Source organism: Eubalaena glacialis, chromosome 3 (genome assembly GCF_028564815.1).
Source record: "Eubalaena glacialis isolate mEubGla1 chromosome 3, mEubGla1.1.hap2.+ XY, whole genome shotgun sequence".
Lineage (NCBI taxonomy): Eukaryota > Metazoa > Chordata > Mammalia > Artiodactyla > Balaenidae > Eubalaena > Eubalaena glacialis.
In genome coordinates this window covers 148698116-148721492 of record NC_083718.1, presented here as the reverse complement: position 1 = coordinate 148721492, position 23377 = coordinate 148698116, and the positions used below count along the sequence as shown (strand labels likewise).

The 23377-nt window shown below is 39.8% G+C and overlaps 1 protein-coding gene across 5 annotated transcripts in view; it reads right to left on the bottom strand.

Annotated features, from left to right (window-relative positions):
* USP24 (ubiquitin specific peptidase 24) overlaps nt 1-23061 on the bottom strand; it is a 146493-nt gene extending 123432 nt beyond the window's left edge. For 4 of the 5 annotated variants that reach the window (XM_061184164.1, XM_061184167.1, XM_061184166.1 and 1 more), the window contains exon 1: nt 22643-23061. In XM_061184164.1, coding sequence (XP_061040147.1) covers nt 22643-22966 — 324 coding nt within the window. In that variant the 5' untranslated portion in view covers nt 22967-23061. Of the gene's footprint in view, nt 1-21795; nt 21812-22642 lie in introns of those variants that run through there. The other variant, XM_061184168.1, reaches the window with a different exon arrangement.
* Between the last annotated feature and the right edge of the window lie 316 nt (nt 23062-23377).

Here is a 23377-nt window from a genome sequence, read left to right as displayed (position 1 = left end):
TATCTCAATAAAGCTGCTATTTTAAAAACTTGACTAACAAGTATGAGTTCAAAGATTATAGTTATTAAACATAAGTGAGTATAAAATCTTGTATCTAAGAATTTCAAAACACAGAGTTGTACCTAATGATCTATGATAAAAATGATATATATGCCCAGTAGTCAGTTTTTAAACAGTAATTTAAAAAATAATATATTTGAGACCTAAAACCTCATGTTGCCTCCTAAGCAGTTAACATTCTTGGTCTTGAAAAGGGGGGGGAACATACATGGTGTACATTAGGGTTAACAAATGATAACAGAGCAGCGTTACATTTTGAGGAGGGTACTACCAACACAAAAGAGATAGGGAATCACAAGAGAGCAGGAAATAGTGACATGAACCCATATTTAGGTCGGTTTAATATTCTGAGTCATCATTTTGAGTAGAGCCCGTCCTTGGCAAAAATTACATATTGAGCAAGAGAACACATGCAAAGCTGCTCAGAATCGTCCTATTGCAAAATAGCTCCCAAAAGACATAAGGTATAAGGCTTTTAATAAGAACTTTGGAAGGTAATATACTATTTTCTCATTAGATGCCAAATCCAACTGATACCCAAGTAACCGTTAACGACCAATGATTCTAAATTGATGAGAAATACACTTATCAAAAGCTCACCATGTTCCAGACAAGGTACTTAGCGTTGGTGACGGAGATAAAGACACAATTCTTGTCTTCAGAGTACAGGACAATGTGAACAAGAGAAGGGGTGGATCCAAGCCAGGCTGTGGGTGACGCTATGCATGCATGTGAACAGTTGAAGTTTAAGTGAAACTGTATTACAGGCAGAGGGTTACAGAGGGAACTGGAATTGCTTTATTTTTCAAGTATATTAAGTAATAAAACTTCAACATTTTCAGGTTTTTTGACTATTTGAGGCAATGTCTTTTTATTATGACAGTCTACCAATTTCATTTAAAATCTAAAGATATTTAAGTTTTGAAAATATTTTACAATATTTATGTAAATTTAGCATGTTAGAGATGCACAATTCTGTCACTAAGGCAGAAGAGAAATGAGCTCACAAACAATTCTTGAATGTCACTTTTAACCTGAAAAATTTCTAGTAACACTGAATCTTGTGTATTCGGTCATCCAAGAAAAATAATAAATGAGTTAATGTCCTAAATTATGATTCCTGAATTAGCCATTTTAAGATTAGAATCAAAACAATTGCTGGAAACATAATTTAGGCTATTTCCTAAAAAAGTAATTTTATTTATGCCCATAAATACAAATTAAAATATAAAAAAGACCTCTGCAACTCCCATAATATTGGTTAATGTCATAAACATGCTAGGAATTCATATAGTTGTGATCATAACTTCATTATTGGCAAATTGTTCAGAATAAGGCTTACTGTTTGCTTATAAAAGGGCTTAGTACTTTTAATTATTGGAAATAAAGTTTTTCATGGAATTGATAAATGAATGCTGTTACTATATAGTGTAAATCTACCTCCACAGAGTTTAGCAAAGATCTTTAGATTTAACATCTAAATTATTTTGACAAAAATATTTTTCTGCGTGAAAACTTCTATATTTACAATTAGACGTGTTCATATATGTAACTACCCATATCTAGAAATTTGCCTGTTTGAAAAATGCAGATGAACCAACATAAATACAGTACAGGCAATAACTTAACTGACGGCTGAGTACAGAAAACAATATCACTTACTTAGCCCTTGCAACTGGGCTTTAAAATATTACTGCATAAGCTTTTAAGTTAATAACAGAATTTTACTATTTACTTAGAAAACTACCTTCAAGTTTAAAAAAAGACAACAAACCCTTTGCTCTTGAACTCAATAAGGACATATTAAAATTTAAGCCTTCTTTGTTTAAAGAAGCGAAACCTACTGGAGTAAGTACTGCCTGTTAGTTCAGAGAGAAACTCTGCTCCTGTCTGCCCACTAACTCAACAAATATAGATAAAGAAAACTTAAGGCATAGAAGATTGCCAATACTGCTTAAAGTTTATGTTAAAATTAAATTCGAGGGCTTCCCTGGTGGCGCAGTGGTTAAGAATCCGCCTGCCAATGCAGGCGACATGGGTTTGAGCCTTGGTCCAGGAAGATCCCACATGCCGCGGAGCAACTAAGCCCGTGCGCCACAACTACTGAGCCTGCGCTCTAGAGCCTGCGAGCCACAACTACTGAGCCCACGTGCCACAAATACTGAAGCCCGCGCGCCTACAGCCCGTGCTCCACAAGAGAAGCCACCACAATGAGAAGCCCACGCATTGCAACGAAGAGTAGCTCTCGCTCGCCACAACTAGAGAAAGCCCGTGCACAGCAACGAAGACCCAACGCTGCCATAAATAAAATAAATAAATAAGTAAATAAATTTAAATAAATAAATAAAGCTTTATTTTTTTATAAAACCTAAATTTGATTACTGAATTATTTTATTAGCCAACAATGTACTCAAAAGAGCTTCTAAATGTTTGATTAATTACAGAAAAATGAAGATACCAAACTGATGCCAAATCATTTCTCCATGATTTTTTAAAATGCATTTGTCTATTACCTAAAACAAACAATTAGCACCATGTATGTCAAGTGCTTAAGGAAAAACATGAAAACATGAACATTTTGATTCCAAGTCACTAACTTACAACTTTCTAATGAAACTTGAGACCTTGAGGTTGTCAGTCTTATTTATTTAATATTTTTCAAGCAATTCAGAGATAGTTACATGCAGATCTAATATGCCTTCTGTTATCTCAGACTAGATAAAATGATTCCTAAAACACTGCTTACTGAAAAAAGAGATGATGGACAAGTGCAGGCAGTCCCCAAGTCACTAATACACTGTCTCAAGTCTGTTGCCAAGTTTTCTTGGAATTCATTTTCATCCCATGTTATAAGTCGTAGAGAAGTTAACTTTTCTACAAAAGCTGACATTTCTCATGGCCCCTTTCCTTCATTACCCTTGGTGTTTATTCACTATATAGAAACAAGGTTTTCATGAGAAGTTGTTGTCTTCGAATTCAAAGGTGGTATCTTACACATAGGATTTATCCTTTCATTTAGATTTGAGGTCTGAGACTTACAGATCATTGATCTCAGGAACAAAAAAATTGGTAGCTGAAGGTGGACCTTCAGTTTTAATAAACAGCAGGAAAAAGGAGAGAGATGGTAAAAGGGGATTTAGATATCCGCAGAGAAAAATGAGTGAGAGGCAAAAGAAGAATACATCTACTGAGTACTTAGCTACTTTGTGTCAGGAATGGTGCCCAACCCCATGAGGCAAGAACTGTCATCTTTCTTTTTTAGATGGGCAAAACTGAGGCTCAAATAAGACAAGTTACTCAAATCACATTTCTCATGGTCTCTTGCCTAACGCTAATAGTCATTCATGGATTCAGAATGGGATGAGAATTCAAGTCACGTTTCTCCAAATCTCAGGTTCTAGATTAAGCACCCCTGGAGGTATTCCAATTCCTCCTAAAACTGGTAGGATGGCACAGTCCATAAAAGCACCACTCCAGAATGGAGGTAAATTGTTTGTTATTAAAAAAACAACCAAACAAAAAATTTATATAATGTCCCCTAAACGAAGAGTTGAGAAGGTAAGAGAGGATTGATTATCAACTCTTTTTCTTCCAAAGCACTTGTATTTCTGAATCCACTGATATCCCTAAAGTTCTAGATAAGGGGTTTTCTAGGAGAAGCAAGTACCTTTTATTCTTAATTTTGTTGAAATTTCCTTTACTATATATTCCCACATGACAGATCTAAATGTTGATTCTGTCACCACCACGTGCTTGCTGTATGACCTTGAATAAGCTTCTTAACCTCTCTATGTGCCCTAGTTTTCTCAACAAAAAATAGAGAACAGTGCCTGGTTTGCAGGATTATTACGCAGATGGGACAGCACCCACGTAGAGGGGCCAACCACAGCAAACAGGCACATCATGCCCCGTAGCCCAGACCTCTCTTCAAGCTTCAGATGAGTGCTTCTATATCCCTGTCAGACTCTTCAACCTCTGCAAAGAACTCGGTGTTCTGCTTCACATTTGTTTCTTTTCTACTACCCCTAATCTCTGAAACTTTGTGTCATCTGCCCAGTCAGTCACCATACCACAGTGATTCTGCCTCAGAAATTTCTTCTCAATAGTCTCTCCTAGCCGTCCACCCCCTTAATTAAGGCCCTCGCTGCATGTTGCTTAGGCTGCAGCCGACACACATAAATGACTGCTGTTCCTGCCACCATTCTATCCCCACTCTTGTGTCCGCTCCAAAATGCCACAGTGATCTTTCTTTACAAAACAAAAACTAAACCAAACCAAAAACAGGAATCTGATCCCATCACTTACTTGCTCAGAAACTTCCTTTAGCTCCCAGCTGCCAGTAAGTGCCTAGAAAGTAAAAGCAAGTCTCCAGCACTGGCATGCAAAGCTCTTCACCACCTGACCACAGCCTACAAAGAGAACCTCATCTGCCACTTTCACAAACCTTCTGCTCTAACCACACCAAACTCCTCAGACCCCTGAGTACACAGGCCTTGTTGTGAAACCATGCTACCTCTATGTTCTTTCCTCTGCCTAGAATGCTTAAAATGCTCTTTTTCAACCCAATAAATTACCACTTTGCCTTTGCTATAGACTGAATGTTTGTGTCCCCACAAAGTTCATATGCCAAAACATAGTCCCTGCTATGACAGTATTTGAAGGTGGGGCCTTTGGGAGGTGAGCAAGTCATCAGAGCTCTGCTCTTATCAAAGAGACCACAGAGCACTCCCTTGCCCCTTCCTTCCACCATGTGAGGTTAGAGCAAGAAGACAGCCGTCTATGAACCTGGAAGCAGGTCCTCAACAGACACCAAATCTGCCAGCACCTTGATCCTGGACTTCCCAGCCTCCAGAACTATGAGAAATTAATTTCTGTTGTTTATAAGCCACCCATTCTGTGGTATTTTATTATATTACCCTGAATAGACTAAGACAGTCTCTAAAATCAGTTCAAGTATCATCTTTTTAACAAATTTTTCAAGATTCCTCCAAGCAATGTAAAGTATTGTCTTCTGTTTTTATACTGAATTCTCATTCAGTATTATCCAGAAGCTGTGAATACATCAATGAATAAGACAAACACCTTCTGTCTTTGAAGCTTTGAGATACACTGCCTATCAGAAAAGACAATTAAATAAGAGATTATAATTTCTTGTAAGGAGCTTGTTACAATAACAGAGTATTATGCACGTGTGTAAGAAGGGGAAACCATGGAATATTATTCAGCCTTAAAAAGGAAGAAAATCCTGTCATATGCTACGTGAATGAACCTTGAAGACGTTGTGCTATTCTACTTATAAGAGGTATCTGAAGTAGTCAAATTCATAGAAACAGAAAGAATGGTGGTTACCAAGAGCTGGGGGTAGGGGAAAAAAGGGGAACTGTAGTTTAATGGGTACAGAATTTCAGTTTTATCAGATGAAAAAGTTCTGGAGATCTGTTTCACAAAACGTAACTATACTTTACACTGCTGAACTGTACACTCGAAAAGGGCTAAGATGGTAGATTTGATGTTTTGTGTTTTTCACCACAATTTAAAAAAGAAGAAAAAAAAAAGAAGAAGAAGGGGACCCAGCCTACCATGGTCAAAGGTAGCCTACAAATGAAATGACATTTAGGCTGAGACCTAAGTAAGCATCCAGCTTCTTCAGCCTCGAGCACACGGTAATGCTCAGTCCTCACCTGACCCCACCCACCAGCAACCTTTAACTCAGCTGAGGGCGCCGTCACCCCGAAACACCTCCTCCACGTGGCTTCCAGGACAAAGCCCCTGCCTGGCTCCTCTCTCTTCACCAGCCACTCCTCGCTCTCCTCTGCTGGTCCCCCCTTGTCACCTCAGTCCCTAAACACTGGAGTACCTGGGAACTCAGTCCTCAGAACTCTTCTTTACTTCAGACACACACACATTCCCTTGGCGATCTCATGGAGTCACACCTAGAGCAGTGTTTCTCAACCTAGTTTTCATGATCACACCTTCGAGGAGCCTTTTAAACATTTTTTTTTTTCTCCATCATCCCATCTCCATTTATTAAATACTAAAGAATAAGACTGTGTTGGCTAGGGTTGAGCTTTGGAGCCAACCACTGTAATATCTAAGATTTTCTTCACCCCTCAGGAAACAATTTTTGGTCCTTTGGAGTGCTGTTGGCCCTGCTGAGAACGCACAGGCTAATGGTCTTCAATACCATCTCCGAGCTGAAGGCACTCACAGTTCAGCTCCAGCAGGGACCTCTTCCCTAGGCTCCAGGCATCTCTCCGACTCCCTCTCTGACATCTCCACTAGGGTATTTAATAGGCATCTTAAATAAACACATCCAAAAACAAACTCTGGATCTTTCCCATAAGATCACGTTACCTCCCTGTTCAGAACCCTCAACGCTTGCCTTCCTCATTCTGACAAAAAGGCCATTTCAGTTGCCTACAAGGCTCTGGTGAGGAGCTGCCCCCTCCACCTTTGAACCTCATTTTAAAAAGCAGCCCTGCGACACCTACCCCCTAGGTCCAGCATGCTCTCTGCACCATTCCCTGCTTAATTTTTTTCTATAGCACTCACCATTCTACATTTGACTTATTTGTTTGCTGTCTGTCTTCCTTCAGCCAGAATATAAGCTCCACCAGGGCAGAATTTTTGTTTTGTCTGTTGCATTATCTCCAACAGTCCTTGATACAGAGTAAGTGCTCAGTAGATATTCGGTGGATGAATGAATGAATGTTAAGCACCTAATAAATACTTAGGAAATGAAAGAGAAGGGGAAGGGATTCTAGGCCTAGAGAACTGTATGTGTGAGAGTCTGCCACCAAAGAGAGAGTGTGGCATATTTAAAGCACTTTCTTCTATCTCCATAACAACAAACACTGCGTTGTATTAAACTTGATCTATTCACAGGTTTGGTGCACTAATTGGACCATGTTACTCAACAAGCTGTATCTAACTCTCCACTCTACCGCCAGTGTCTAAACCTTTGGTGATACCTGAATCCCTTCCACATCCCCGGAAATATCCCAGAGCTTCTGCCTAAACAGGTCTAGAAACCAGGAGCCTATAACATTTTGAGACTGCCTGTTCCTTTTTAGCAAAGATAAAATTTCAACTGAAATCTTGCTCCATGTAATTTTAACTAATGCCTACCTGACCACAGTCAGATGGGATATATTATTTTCCTTGACCCTTCATTTCCTCACTTTTGAAAAGGACACTGCCATTTGTTTGCTTATAACTACAAAGGGGTTTTGTGAGTACTAAATAAGATAATGTGTGTGAAAATGCTCTGTAAACTCAAACATCATATAAACAAAGTAAAGAGCTGTTACGGTTATCCAAACTGCTTTTAAAAGGTTATTTTGCACACGTTTTTACTTATAGGAACAAAACTCCACTGAAAGCACTTTTATATTTCTCTTTTAGAAAGACACTCCATGTTCTTCTAGCAATATGCTCTAATTCATCTTAATCCTTACAGGCATCAAGAAATTCATTAACTCAGGCTTAACAAAAAAGGTTCAAAGTGAAGAAACGGAGGATGAAGGCAGGGAGAATGAAAGGGAGCGAAAGTAAGGCATTGTATGTTTTGTGTGTGGAAAGAACACAGAACTGAGGGTCAAGACACATGGATTTAAGCCCACCACTAGCTGTATGATTTCAGACCAGGGTTTCTTATCCTCGGCACTACTGACATTTTAGGCTGGATAATTCTTTGTTGAGGGGGGCTGTTCTGTGCGTTGTGAAATGTTTGGCAGCATCGCTGGCCTCTACCCACTATGTGCCAGTAGTACCCCTCTAGTTGTGACAACCAAAAAGGTCTCCAGACATTACCAAATGTCTCCAGGGGCAAAATCGCCCCTGGTTGGGAACCACTGTTTTAGATAAGACTTGATAACTTCATATTTTAGTTTCATCTATAAAATGAAAACGTTTACCTATAGATTTAAGACCCCTTTTTGCCTCTAAAAATGCTAAAATTCTATAAAAGATCAGAATAAAGATGATTGAAAGTGCAGTCTTATTAAAGAGGAGCAACTTATGTCATGAAAGAAGTTAATATTTTTGTTCAGTTTTCCTTACTACCTTAATAGACAATAATAAAACTTTCCTGTTCATTTAAAATGATTCAATTATAAAATCCTTTAAAAATACAATATGAGAACTGGGTTATTTTCAAAAATGTCAGTATCAAAAGACTAAAGAGATGTAAAGACTATTCTAGAATCTACATTAAAGGGATATGATAACCAAATGCAATGCATAATTTTTGATTCAATCCTGCATTTTTTTTCAACACAATGATGCATTTGAAGTGCTTAATATATGGCCTAGTACTTTATTACATGATTTTTTTTTTTTTTTTTTTTTTGGCTGCGTTGGGTCTTCGTTGCTGCCCGCGGGCTTTCTCTAGTTGTGGCGAGCGGAGGGCTACCCTTCGTTGCAATGAGTGGACTTCTCATTGCAGTGGCTTCTCTTATTGCAGAGCACGGGCTCTAGGCGCACGGGCTTCAGTAGTTGCGACACTCGGGCTCAGTAGTTGGGGCTCGCAGGCTCTAGGGCACAGGCTCAGTAGTTGTGGCACGCGGGCTTAGTTGCTCCGTGGCATGTGGGATCTTCCCAGACCAGGGCTCGAACCCATGTCCCCTGCATTAGCAGGCGGATTCTTAACCACTGTGCCACCAGGGAAGTCCCCACATGATTTTTAAAAGGTTATGTTCCATTTATAGTTATTATAAAATATCTGCTATATTCCCCATGTTGTACAATATATCCTTGTAGCTTATTTTATACCTAATAGTTTGTACCGCTTAATTCCCTACCCCTATATTGCCCCTACCCCGTCTCCTCTCCTCACTGGTAACCACTAGTTTGTTCTCTATTTTTCCTGTGAGTCTACTTCTTTTTTGTTATATTCACTAGTTTGTTGTATTTTTTGGATTCCACATATAAGTGATATCATACAGTATTTGTCTTTCTCTGTCTGACTTATTTCACTTAGCATAATGCCCTCCAAGTCTATCCATGTTGCCGCAATTGGCAAAATTTCGTTCTTTTTTTATGGCTAAGTAGTATTCCTTTGTGTATATATATACCACATCTTCTTTATCCATTCATGTGTTGATGGACACTAAGGCTGCTTCCATACCTTGGCAATTGTAAGTAATGCTGCTATGATCACTGGGATGCATGTATCTTTCCAAATTAGTGTTTTGTTTTTTTCAGATATATACCCAGGAGTGGAATTGTTGGGTCATATGGTAGTTCTATTTTTAGTTTTTTGAGAAACCTCCATACTATTTTCCACAGTGGCTGCACCAATTTACATTCCCACCAACAGTGTACGAGGGTTCCCTTTTCTCCACATCCTCGCCAGCGTTTGTTATTTGTATTCTTTTTGATGATAGTCATTCTGACAGGTGTGAGGTGATAATTTTTGATTCAATCCTGGATTGTTTTTTAAAATGTCTATAAAGGATATTTTTGGTACAAGTGGGGAAATCTAAATATGGACTAAATAATAGAGAATACTAATGTATCGTTGTTAAATTCCTTTGGTTGAGATAATGCTGTTGTGGTTCTGTAGGACAATGTCTTTGTCCTTAGGAGATTCATACTACTCCCCACTCTGTCAGAAGCTCCTGGGATAGTTAGGGGCCCTGTAGGGGACAAGCTATCCTGAAAAAGCAACCCGATCTGCTGCTGGTCATCCCTACCCACCCTTCAGGATCACTGCAATGGGCTATGAGCTCCTAAGAAGCAGGGATGTGTTTTAGCAATCAGAAGCCAGACCGGAATCAAAGGCATTCAACAAGTATTTGTTCAGCACGGCACAAACGGTTCCCATACTGCTGTTTCTTTCCTCTTCCTACTTTCTACACACACATTTTTTTTTTTACACCGGGGTAAGAAAGGAGGGGTAAAAACCGAACAGTGTCTCAATAGCTTTACTTCAAAATAAACTCACTTGGATTAACAGTAACATCATTAATCATTATTATATTGATAAATGAAACAAATAGGACAATCTGAAACAGAAACAACACTAAAAATCAGTTTACTATTTTAATTATTCTGTAGCGTATTTCTTTCTTCTCCAGAAATGACAATCTCTGCAAATAATCTTCTCCTTAATGAAGCTGAGCTCAACTAAGACATGTAACAAAGCTACATAAAAACAGACTGTTAAACAGTCCTACCAAAGGCTAAAAAAAAATTTGTTTCTTTTATCATGCATTATGCTCTTTCCTGTATGCAATATTTTTCTATGAGCTACAGAAAAAACTTACAAAACGGAGGGAGTTACCCTCCGTTCTGAATACAAAAGTTCACATTTAATGTGTCATGTCCAAAATGGTATCCATCAGAAAGACACTGGCAACAGTTCAAAAAAAGTTCCTTCCCTCAAACTGCAAAACAAGGTAAATACCATGACAGAAATCTGCTACAGGACTATCAAAATACTTGTTACTTTCAAGCTATGGTGTAGGTTAGTTTAGGCAAGATTCACTTTAAGAAACTACTCGATACACGTGAATGGGGGAAAATGTGTTCCAAAATGTTGATGCAAACTAAATATTTTCCAGATCAGATACTTTTATTTAGCACCTCCTATGTCAAGTGTTCCCCTGGACTTTATGAAAAATACAGAAGATCAGACCCTGACCTCAAAAGCCTTACAATTCAGTCTGGGTGACAAATACATGAATAATTCCAATATAATGGGGTAAATGCTATGACAGAGCATTGTATGTAAGTGTTTCTATTCAAACTCAAGAAGGGACTTTTAACTGGGTAAAGGGGAAGAGTGAATGGGAGGAAGTGGAATAGAGGGCATCAAGCTCTAATAGAAAACCAGTAGCAAACCTGATTAACAGTACATGTGGTATGTTAGTATTTGGAATCTCATGGGACTCGCTAGACTGAAATAAGGAGGATGTCCAATACCTAACTCTGCCAACCACGAGCTTGTGTTAAATCTACTTTGTGGAGAAAGGATCAAGTACAAGGATCAAACTGATGTCACATAGTGCTATGGACTAACTCTCCTGGTCCAACATAGTAAGAGAAGGGGAAAGAGGGATAAGGAGGACAGGCCAGGAAAAAAAGCATGTGCATAATAGGCTAGGAGTCATAAAAGGACCTGGCATATTTTAAGGCTGGTTTTTTTTTTTAATGTATCTTCTAAGAGTTAATCAACACACACTGTTTTATTTCTGTATTCATTAAAATATATAATTAAGGCAAGTGTCATGTTTTTAGAGTATTAATACCTTTCCAAGGTATCATTCAAAATGTTTGATTTCAAACCTACAGTTCATACATAGAGAACAAAAAGGCAGTTTTAAGAAAGTAAAAGATATACAAATTAGGCATATATTATTTCAAGAGATTTATATACTGGCTATTAAGCTTATTTTTAAATACCCAGTACCCATGTGCAACTATGGATAGACTCAGGCAGGGGATCACTAATCCTTGTCAGGTTTACAAGGATGCTAAGTAGACAGACGGACACAGCACCTTCACAAATGACAGCACTTGTTCAACCTTTCCCTCCTCAACCCTCACCACCTTTTATAAACTTGTCAACAGCTGCTGACATTAGAAAGTGCTGAATGAGAAAGCAAGGTAAACAAGATAAACACCTTCAAGGGGGAAAAAAATGAATCAAATGTCAACTTTGCCCCCCTAACTGAAACTAGTATCTAACAAAGGAAATGGTGATGATTAAGATACAGCAAGTTTATGAGGAAGGATATACTAAAGATGATCTACAGTAAAAGACTTCCTCATGTCAGAAAGACAGTGTGGTAAACTATACAAAACACTTCTTGAGAAGGAGAAGGCTAGTTCCCTTCCTGACTTTGCTAATGATCCAAGAGTCGAGGTCCTCATCCCTAAACTGACGAGATTTAACACCACAAGATCCCAATGGTCCCTTCCAGCTTTGAAACAAATCTTCAATTTTAATCCTTAAATTTACAACTTTTAGTATTGTTTATTGGAATAGGGAGAGGAGAGGACAGGAAATATTCCCAGTTCTACAGATAATTTTTCTGTTTTATGAAGTGTAAGGTATTCTTGATATTTCTCTCCTGTATTATAACCACTGTGAACTGGGTGAATCCAAGGTAACTCAGCATTGATTCTGGTCTTTGATCCTCCTTAACAAATGCTTGGAATTCTTTTACCACAGACCTGTTTTATACGCCAACCATAAAAACCTCAAAGTAATAAAAAGCAAACAGGACTCGCTTGTTATTCTCTACAGATGTCAGTATATATGTACACATATCATGAACCAATTGTTTTTTATGGTACAAATTTTATATATTACACAAACATTTTTTGCCTGGTGTAACTTCAACACCGAGAATACTGATTGCTTAATAGACAACTGGCATTTTCTCAAAAACAAATATGATATATAAACTTGTGAAATACAGAATGATCTGTTGCTACTGTAACTCACCAAAACATTTCAAATGAAGAAGACATCATGAGAAGGAAATCTTACAAAATGAAAATTACTAACATTTTAAAAGTATTACAGTATTTTAGTAAAGACAGTCCACTCCAACATAAAACTAAACATACACACACATACACACACACACACACAATATTGATAATAAACTAAGGATTCCTAACGTTATTAATACCAGACAGGTTTTTCATTTAGAGTTACCGTTACTGCCACCATCGTTAAGTCTTTCTAAAATCAACAACATTCCTCCAGCTTTAAAACATCCTTTTTGGGGGGTATTATCAACAATCATAAGAGATTTTTAGCCTAAAAAAGACCCATTCCTAGGGCAATTTCTCCTTTCTGGGAAAAAAAATACATATTCATGATTTTAGGACAAAAAGTAATGACATTTAGTTGAAATAATTAGCATCATTCTTAAAAGAGATACTAGTTGAGAGAATCATTAACCTACTAATATTAAACATTCAACAGGTAAATAAATACAAATTCTGTACATTCCATGGCATTAAAGAAATATCACTTGAAAAAACAATATCACTTGCTTTCCTGGCAATGGATACCACTATAGATCAAATTACATCACAAAAAAATTCCTGAGGCACTACTCAAATGCTTTTGATAGATCTAATCTCTTCACACTTAACCCACAACTCTTCAAGGCCTTAATTTTCTGAACTATAACATTATAATCTATTGGACACAGAGCATAAGAAATCCACCAGCCTTGAAACTGGAACAGAGAAGGGACTACGTGTGATTGGTTCACCACTGTATTCCCAACGTCTAGCTCAGTGCCTAGCACACAGTCAATGCTCAATAAAAACCTACTGAATGAAGGTACGTTTAAGTGTTTTGTTAAATGGGCTATTAACTGTCTGGCTGCTCTGACATTTTTGGTGTAATGCCTGTTTTTATCATTGGAATTTGATTTGTATCATTATTTAACGTAAATCTAGAGTTTTTCTTCTGAGAACTCTTTATTTTCCATTTAATAAAAATACCAGAAAGAGCAGTCTTGCCCTCTTAAAAATAAATGTGTAAATACACATGAAAGAGTACATTAAGGTATGCAAATGACAGAAAGAGTCAAGTGAGTGGAATGTTTCTTGAAAACAGCAGATAAGATTGAGTCTGGAGCCCACCAACAGCCCAACAATCATGAGTAACAGTGTTACAGGTCACAGAAAAGAGAGGTGACAAGGGAAGGCCTTGTTGGCCAGGTGTGCATCTCTATTCCATCCCTTTGGCAAAGCAAAACAAAACAAAACAAAAAAACTGTGCTCTAAAGACAGCTGTTTCCAAAACACAAAGATCTTGGATAGTCTTTAAATGCTGGCAGGTAACCTAAAGGCCAATCCAAACACACCGGAGTCATAGATAAGAAAAGTCCTAAAAACAGTCAACAAGGCAAAATGCTCTGAGATATTAGGCGAGGGCCGGTTGGGGGGGGGGGGAGCATGAAGAAAAGGAGAAAGGCAGGAAAAGCAACTAAACAGAAGCTCCATTAAAGCTCAAGACGTGACTCAAAATTGAAAAGTCCTGCTGAACCACATCTTCCAAGCCAGTTTTCTTATAACTAGAACTAATTAGAACCTATCTAATAAGTAGATAATCAAATATAAAATCTAGATTTTTAAAAAATGTTCCCAATTGTATGTTAGGAAGCAGTATACTTTTTTCCGTATTTCAGTTAGATAAAACACGAATTAAATCTTTCTATATTTAATTTTCCTCAGTAGCAAAGTTTTAAAATAATTTTGGAGTCTAGGCAAAATTTTCCTAAGAATCATGAAATACTTTAGTCTATTTTTTTTAAGCTATTTTTATTTTTAACGGTTTTGGTTTGTCTTCATTTAATAAAGTTTATATACTTCTCAAAAACGCATTAATTTTTTTTAATTCAGAAAAAAGGAAGAGAATTACCTGTATGTCCTATCACCCAAAAATAATAGCATTAGTGTTTTAGCACCAGTTTATTTAAAAAACCAAGTGTGTATATTTACATGTGCTGTTTTCTGAAAGGCCTCATAGCTTTAAATTTCTCGAAGAGGTGAAAGAATGAAAAAATTTAACCATAGATCTAGTGCAAGATGCCCATTTCATAGGTGAGAAAACTGAGGCTCAGAGAGGCAAACTGACTTGCCCAATACTATAGCTGGCAATCAACAGAACCTTGAAGAGAAATGTACAGTCTCCCAAGTTCCTGGTTCAATACTCTTTCAAATACCATTTGACTTTTTATTTCACTTAAGGTGTTCTTTCCATCCATTCATTTAGTTATCTATCCAATCAAACTCTGTGAGCCAGGGGTCCTAGGACACAGAGATAGAAAGAAATAATCCTGCTCCTCAAGTCCAATGGAAACAGATACATATATGTAAACACATCTCTTTATTAACTAAAACATGATCACTGCTTTACTTGGTGTACATACAGAATGCAGTGGGAGAATGTGGCCATGTGAGACAAGTGTGCCTTGAGGAGGAATGGCATTTGAGGTAATCTTGAAGAATGAATCCATGTTAGCCAGGCAGATGGATATTGGGGTTCGGGGGTGAGAGTGAGGGAACAGATGGCCCCTGAACTGCAAGGGAGAGCATGGCACTGGAACGCAGGAGGTAAGACGGGATGGATAAGTATGGAGACCTTGAAAGAAAGGAGTTTAGATCTTACCTACAGGAAATAAGGAACCACCAAACATTTTTAAGCGAGGTTATCCCATAACTGAAATTTGCATTTTACAAAGATCATTCTGGCACCAGTGAGTGGCACAGAGAAACAGCAAGAAAGGGACATGAACAAAACCAAAGCAGTAACAGAGGAAATAGACAAAAGGGGCAGGAGAGATATTTAGGGTTAGAATTAACAGGCTAATTGATAAGAAGAGAGAGTAAGGAGTCTAGAATAAATTAAATAATTGACAGATGGTGTTGCCATGGGCAGTATGGAATACCTTCATATTTTTTAGGATCTGAAATTTATTTTAAATTGCTACCAAAATGCTACACTGTAGGCTTCTAACTATAAGTTTCACAAAGCAATTCAATTTTCAACGAAAATTGCCAATATAAGAGAAATGGAAAGAGGGAAAAAAAAGCCAAAAAATGCTGACCTGTTTATGAAAAGCTAGATTCTAAAAGAACACAAAGCAGAAGTTGAAAAGCCTTGGCAACAGAATGTCTGACCAACAAATCTTTCTGGAAAAGATTTAAATTTCAGAAACCATTTTGGAAGCCTACTGATAAAGAATGTATCATATTTACTTTTTTTTAATAAAATATTTCTAACATAAACATCTTAAACCTAAGTGAAAGCATATCAAATGCTGTCAATTGAATTTTGCAATGCACATAACTAAGACACTACAGGAAAGAGAACTGTGTGCTAGAACTTAAGAAGTGAAAAGACTTTGGTGGGCACCTAGGGTATTACTTATTTCTAAGAAGAAAAATAAAATCTTCAACTTAGCTCTACAAAAAGATTCCACACACCTCTGCTTCATGGCTAAAGCATTTCAATTTCTGGAAAGATTATCAGAATGAAATATCAACTTAATTGTGTTAGCTCTTTTCTTCAGAACAAATAAAAATAAACCAAATCTACTGTCACCTACTACTAACATGAGCTTAACAAAAAATTTTTACAACTCAACTGTGACTGAAAAATATTTCAATACTGAATAATAAAAATTCCTATGATAACAATGAGAATGAGAAATACAAACTTAAAAAAGAAACTAAAACTCCCTAGAAGGAAGGCGAGAAAAAAACATCTACTCTTGAAAATGAAGCACAACCTACTTAGCAATGCCTCCACAATGTAGAAGCCTCAGGCTGAAATGTCCCTCGTATCTGAATTTTCCAGGTACCTGAAAGCTTATTTCTTTAATGTGTCCAACTTTCTTCTTCTTCCATTTTTTTTTTTAAATGAAAACCTTGTATTACACGTTCCTGACCTTTCTTAAACAGAACATACTGTAACCTTTTCTTGAGTGTGGCATCAGTAAAAACAGCCTCTCAGGGGCATGTAGCACATAAAGCTGTTTCACATCGCCCTATACAAACGGGTGAGCCTGCCTTGTTTTTAAGGTTTTCCTGTCCCCTCCTTTACCCCTGGGCTACCTGTCACTTCTCACTACTGTCAAATGCACTTGCCTCCAACAGCTCACCACCTCACGTTTGGACTACTACAAAACACTTCTAATTTGATAGGAAACCTAATATTAAAACTTACTTGAACTATGTTTTTAAAAAAACAAGCTAAAACACAAATGAATGAAATGCATGATCTTGAGTGCATTAAATGTATGGGGGTGTTTTGAAATGGTTTAATCTTATGTATTTTACTTCTTACTTCTCTCTGGTGTTCCAAATAAGAAAAATTTCCTGGAAAACTGAACTCCAGACATGAAAAGTATTAGTGAACTAAATCTTTCTAAATATAATAGTTCTATTAAAAGTAAAAATTTTTCATGTTTGCACTCAAATTCAAATAAAATCAATATTATATGATATTTGAGCAGTAAGTACAAAGATGTGTAGTACACCGACATCTGCTATTTGGGTCGTATTACAGTTGAAACTCTTTCCTCAAATTGTTAAAACATTACATTTACTTTTCTAATATTGTAATTGGTTTCAAATTTTAAGCTAACAGCATTATTATGTTGTATAAAGCTGTCACTACCTATTATGATTTCACTAGAATACACACTCACTGACACACAAGAGGTACTTCCTTCATGCCAAATTACATTCATTCTAATAGCAAATGGCCAGGTAATTACAAGGTGAGAACCAACTGTCAGATGAACTCATAAGCCTCATTCACAAAGGAGATACCTATATACTAGATTATAAAGAAATTCTTATTTCAAAATTAATCTTTCAGATTCCCTATTTTTCATTTACTTTCAACTGATTTTTGGAATTATTTTTTAACTCTAAAACTTTTAAATAGATTCCACTTTTTCTAATTTAACAAATCACAATAAATCAGAAACCACGAGTCATGTATTCAAATCACAAATAATAACTAAAATTTACTTATTTGATATTTACTCTACATCAAATGAGCTAGGATTGTGTATTTTAGGGAAAAAGGGCATGAATTTTAATATAAACCTTAATATATCATATAACATATTACATATTGTATATAAAATGTATTATAACTTTAATTCATGTATAACTACCCACTTAATACCAAAAGGAAAAAAGGAGGCAGAAATGAGTTAAGGAGTTACAAAGTAATGTGGTTTATATATATTCTAGCAGGACCAACTTTGGGGCTCTTAACAAAGTAGCAATGAAATCTTGCGAACACGCCTGACAAAATACTTCCAGAAAGACTATCCACAATACAGCAGGAACAAAACAAGCAGTTCACAATATTGGTGAGATCACAGCATTAAATGTCACTTCTAGGAATATTAATTATCACAGAACTAGACACTGAGGAAGGTATTTCTAGCTGTTAATTAAAATCTCCTTGCAAGAAAATTCCATTTTAGGGACTTCCCTGGTGGTGCAGTGATTAAGAATCTGCCTGCCAATGCAAGGGACATGGGTTCGATCCCTGGTCTGGGAAGATCCCACATGCCATGAAGCAGCTAAGCGCATACGCCACAACTACTGAGCCTGTGCTCTAGAGCCCGCGAGCCACAACTACTGAAGCCCGCGCACCTAGAGCCCGTGCTCCACAACAGGAGAAGCCACCACAAGGAGAAGCCTGTGCACCACAACGAAGAGTAGCCCCACTCGCCACAACTAGAGAAAGCCCGCGCGTAGCAATGAAGACCCAACACAGCCATAAATAAATAAATAAATAAATAAATTTATTTTTAAAAAATTCCATTTTTGTGTTTTCTAAAGACAAAAGGAGACTTAATAACAAATAAGGTATATTTCACAACTGTTAAATTTTAAAAAGTGCCTACAACGGTTCTTGGTTCTAAATTCTACTAACTCTCTGGACAGGATCACAATTCTTAAAGGACCAACTCTCTCCCAGCTCTGTGGAGGGCAGAACCAGGGGGCATGCCCTGAGAAGTGGTCAGGGGGGTTGACAGCCATATAGCACTGAAGAATTCTGACAGTGGGGGGTGTTAAACATCTGGATAAGTTATTTAGAGCAGCTGTGAGATCTCACTCTCTAATAATAGAACAGACTGCTACCTGCCGTGGAAAGGGTTTGAAGTAATGCTATTCAAAATCAAAACTGGATAACTTTTCAAAGTCCCATCCAGACCCAGAGACCAAGAATTACATATACATCTACATCCAACAATACTAATAACAACCAAACACAACTTTCTGCAAAGCAATACCTTTACTTCACTGGAGGATATTTAAAAAGTGGCTTTCTGTGCAGTTTTATGTGTTCTGCTAGATATCTGGGTCTTTTTTATCTGCATTCTCCTTGCTGCTACTGAACCAGAAGTTAACGTCTTCTACTTTCCAAATTTTAATTTTTAAACCAAATACTAATTATAGCATGGGCCCAAATTACTAAACTGGTTTACCTAACTACATGACCGTGGGAAGTCATTTCTTGCAAAATGAGTGGCTTGCACTAAGATCCACCAGAATGTAACCTTCACTTTCTGTTCAGCACTCTATTCCCAGCCCCAGGACCTGGAAGGCATCAAATGTTTACCAAATAAGAGGATCATTCCTGTCCCCAAATGACAAATATAAAATAAATGTAATCATTTTTTCTTTTTTAACAATTAGATTTTAATCTGTATATTCCCAAACATTTTTAAGAGGACACTGAAACTGAAATTTCCTATAGGGCAAATAGAAATTTATATATTTTCAAACAAGGTACTAATTTTTTAGAAATAAAACAAGTAGATTACACAAGAGCTGGCAATCTTCACACTGTTTATTATACTTCCCTTTGCTTCAACCCATTACTGTGTCCTGCCCCCTTTTCATTTGAAAGGCAGGCCGCTGGTAGGGAGAAAGTACACTGGACTTGCAGTGCATGGGCCTGGGTTCTAGTCCCATCTCTTCCATTAACTGGCTCTGTGGGGACATGTCACTTCCCCTTTGGGGCCTGCAAGGTTGCACTTGTAAAACAACGGAGCCAAACTAATCATTAATTTCTAAAGTCTTCTGCTTTAAAAACCTATGATTCTCCTTTCATTCTACCCATTATCCTATTCCTAATGCCTTGATTCAGCAATTGCCAGCCACATCATTCCTAGACTTGTACAGGAGCCTCCAAATTTGTCTTTTTCCCTCTTTATTTTTCCTTATCTTAAAATGAATTCAATCCTAAAACCATGACTTGAGCAGAATGAAAAGTACACTGTCTTGGAAGTCAGAGAGAACAGGTTCAAATTCAGACTTTGCCACTAGCCAAGCATAGCTCTAAAATGGTGATCTTATTAACTATCTCATTGGGGATTAAATAAAATGTATAAAGCACCTAACATGGTGCCTGACACACTGTGTAGATGCTCAACAATGTTTAGCACTTCTCCCTATTTCCCAAGATCAAATGCCTCAGGTTCCCACTGTCTACAGCAAGGATGACCAACAAGGTGCACAGGTGGCATGCAAGAAGATCTGTAAAACTACAGAGGCAAAAACGGGGTTAAACATTCTCACCAGGCTCCTGTGTGCCAGGAAAGTGTCTCCCTGTATCCTTGCCAATACTCTTCTGGGTAAATCAGCCTCAGTAACCAGCCCCTAGTGAACTCTCAAAATTAAATGGTGCAGCCAAATCCACAGGTCAAGAGGAAATGAAAACTTGACACGATTCTTCAAAAAGTCATAGATTCTCTGGATTTTACGTTAAAGCAAACTCCTCAGCCTGTCATTCATATGCAAAGAAGCCAGTCCCAATTCTTAGTATTTAAATGTACAGGCAGTACAACTAATGTTAAAGTACCACCAAGCATTATAATTTATTTTGATTTTGCAATTCCAGGAAATTAAAAGGTGTGACAAAAGAAAAAAAGAGTAAAATTTTTCACAAAATGAGGATACACTGAACTTTGTAGGGCCTTACAAGCATCTTCAGAAAAAGCAATGGCTTTCTTCTTGATTTCAAAACTGGGTCAAAACTAGAAGGAAGGGTGCTTCCCTGGTGGCGCAGTGGTTAAGAATCTGCCTGCCAATGCAGGGGACACCGGTTCGATCCCTGGTCCGGGAAGATCCCACATGCCGCGGAACAACTAAGCCCGTGCGCCACAACTACTGAGCCTGTGCTCTAGAGCCCGTGAGCCACAACTACTGAGCACGTGTGCCACAACTACTGAAGCCCACATGCCTAGAGCCCGTGCTCCGCAACAAGAGAAGCCACCACAATGAGAAGCCCGCGCACGGCAACAAAGAGTAGCCCCCACTCGCCACAACTAGAGAAAGCCGGCGCACAGCAATGAAGACCAAACGCAGCCAAAAATAAATAAATAAATTTATAAAAAAAACAAAAACAAAAAAACTAGAAGGAACAAGGAGAGGAGTGATGGGGACTTGCAAAGAGAAGCTCATTTCTTAAAGTGACTTAGGTACAGTTATTTAAATATATGGGAATTTTTTCCCAAACTAGGACTAACTACAACCTTTACTGCCATATACTAGTCAATGATCTAGCTGAGTTACTAGGTAACAGAGGGTAATCAACCAAGTGTGTGGAAGTCTGGAAACCAAAGAGATCTTGTGAAGAAATCTGGCTTTTTGAAGTGCCGCCTTCTTTCCCAAAATACTTCAGCCCAAGGAACTGCTGCAAAAGAATATAACTAAAAGGATAGAACATTATTTAGGAAAGAATTCTATCAGGAGGCTTAGCTTCATTAAGAATTATCCAAATTCACATCTCTACTAAAAAACCCAAACCACTAAAGTAGGCCAACCTGCTCTACTGGACCCTTGAAATGTACCAAGCAGTGAATCTGACCAAAACTCCTACCATGAGCTGCCATATTTCTGCAAAGTAATTATTCACAAGCACTGTTGCTTCTGGTTGATGCTTTTTAAACAATCAGAGGTAAAGTCTGTTTTCTCCCCCCATGTTCTTTGCTCACATCCTTAACTAAAACAAAAAGGAATCGTCTCCACCCAGATTTGAGATTTCTGACCAAAGCCATTCGCCTAGACGGCCCTCTTTCTCCTTAACAGACTTCTCCAGTCCCCTTATCTCCCGCCCTGTCCCTGTCCCTCTACACAGCACCCTCAGTATTGCTCCAATCCCTTTCTCCAGTCTAGCTTTCCCTCATTTCTGACTTAATCGATGACCAGTACTCTGCTTACCCAGACTTGGTCCCAGCTTCATCCTCCAACTCCAGTCCCATCACTGCCTAGCCCCTCCTCAGCTTTGACTCCTGCCCTGGCATCTTATCTCTAACCTCTCTCAGTCTAATCCCCGCGGCTTTAATATCTGACCTCAACGACGCCCCCCCCCCCAGACTTTATTGCAGCTGAGCCCCCTCCCCACTTCCTATCAATTCTTGTCATTCCTGGCCTCTGCCCAGTCCCTCTTCATTTTAGACCATGACCAATCTCCTCTCTTTCTGGTCCTTGGCTAAAACCCAAACCCCATTCCTAACCTCATTCCTGACCCTAGCAAAGCCGCTACTCTGGCTAGCCCATCCCACTTTTTCTCTGACTCTGAACCTGGTGCCTCCCCACTCCTTCAGTGAAACCCTGGGCCGGGAAATCTCGGGCCCTCGCGTAATCTCCTAGGACCCCATTTCTCACCCCCTGATACAAGCGTCCTCCCCATCACACACTCCAGGTCAACGTGTCTGGCTCTCCCCACCTTGGAGGCCAGCCTTGGGCCCTCCTCCCCATCCCTGACCCGGGCCTGCCCCGTTAGTGAGCTCAGCTCAAAGCCCAGAGACCCCCTACTCACGCTGCCGCGCAGCCCTGCCCTGCAGCCCTTATTGCCATTCAGCCCCTCCCCATGGGCCCTTCTCCCCACTTGACCCCAGTCCGGTGACCTCCATCCCGACGAGCCCGGTGTTCCATTCCCCCTCTCTCCGTGCCTCCCCCGCCTCACAAGCCCTCCGCACTCCAAGCCCAGTGGGGTGTGTCCCCTCCCCAGGGAACTCCAGCCCGCTGGCCTCTCCCGCGGGGGTCATGGGTCGCCCCTCCTCACCTCGGTGTCCACCACCTCGTGGTAGGCGGGCGGGGGGTCGAAGCCGCCGCCGCCTCCGGTGCTGCCGCCGCGGGAAGGGCCTCCGCCGCCGCCGTCACCGCCGCCGTCGCCCCGCGAGCCCCCGCCGGGCCCGGGGCTGGGGCCGCCGCCGCTGTCCATGGGCTCGTAGCCGCCGTAGTCGAGGCCCGGCCGCTCGTTGGTGAGCAGCGCCACGGCCTCGTTGATGTCGTTCTTGGCCAGGCGCAGGGCCTTGCGGATGGTGGCAGGGTCCGAGAAGCCCATGCACAGCAGCGTGGTCATGTGCTGCTCCTCCTCCGATTCCATGGCTCGGGCCTCCGGGCCGCGCCAGCCGGCGGGCTGCGAAGCTGCGGGTCCGGGGCCTGGCGGGCCGCGCGGCGCTGCCTCCGCGCCGTCACCGCGCCCGGGAGGGCCCCTGCACTCCTGCGCTGCGCGCTCCGCGGCCGCCGGGCCAGGGTGGGCGCGGGGGTGGGCGCTCCGAGCCAAGCGACGGCGGTGGAGGGCTCAGGCGCTGCGGCGCCCCGGCCCAGCCCTGCGCGCCGCCATGTTGGCCTCCTCCTCCGCCTCCGCCTCCTCCGGCCCGCGGGGCCGCGCCTCCGCTCCCGGAAGCCGCACGAGAGGCCGCGGGGCCCGCCGGTCACGGGTGAGGGTTGGGGGGTGATTTTTCTTTCTTTCTTTCTTTCTTTTTTTAATAGAGGCGGTAAGGGAGGGGCTGCG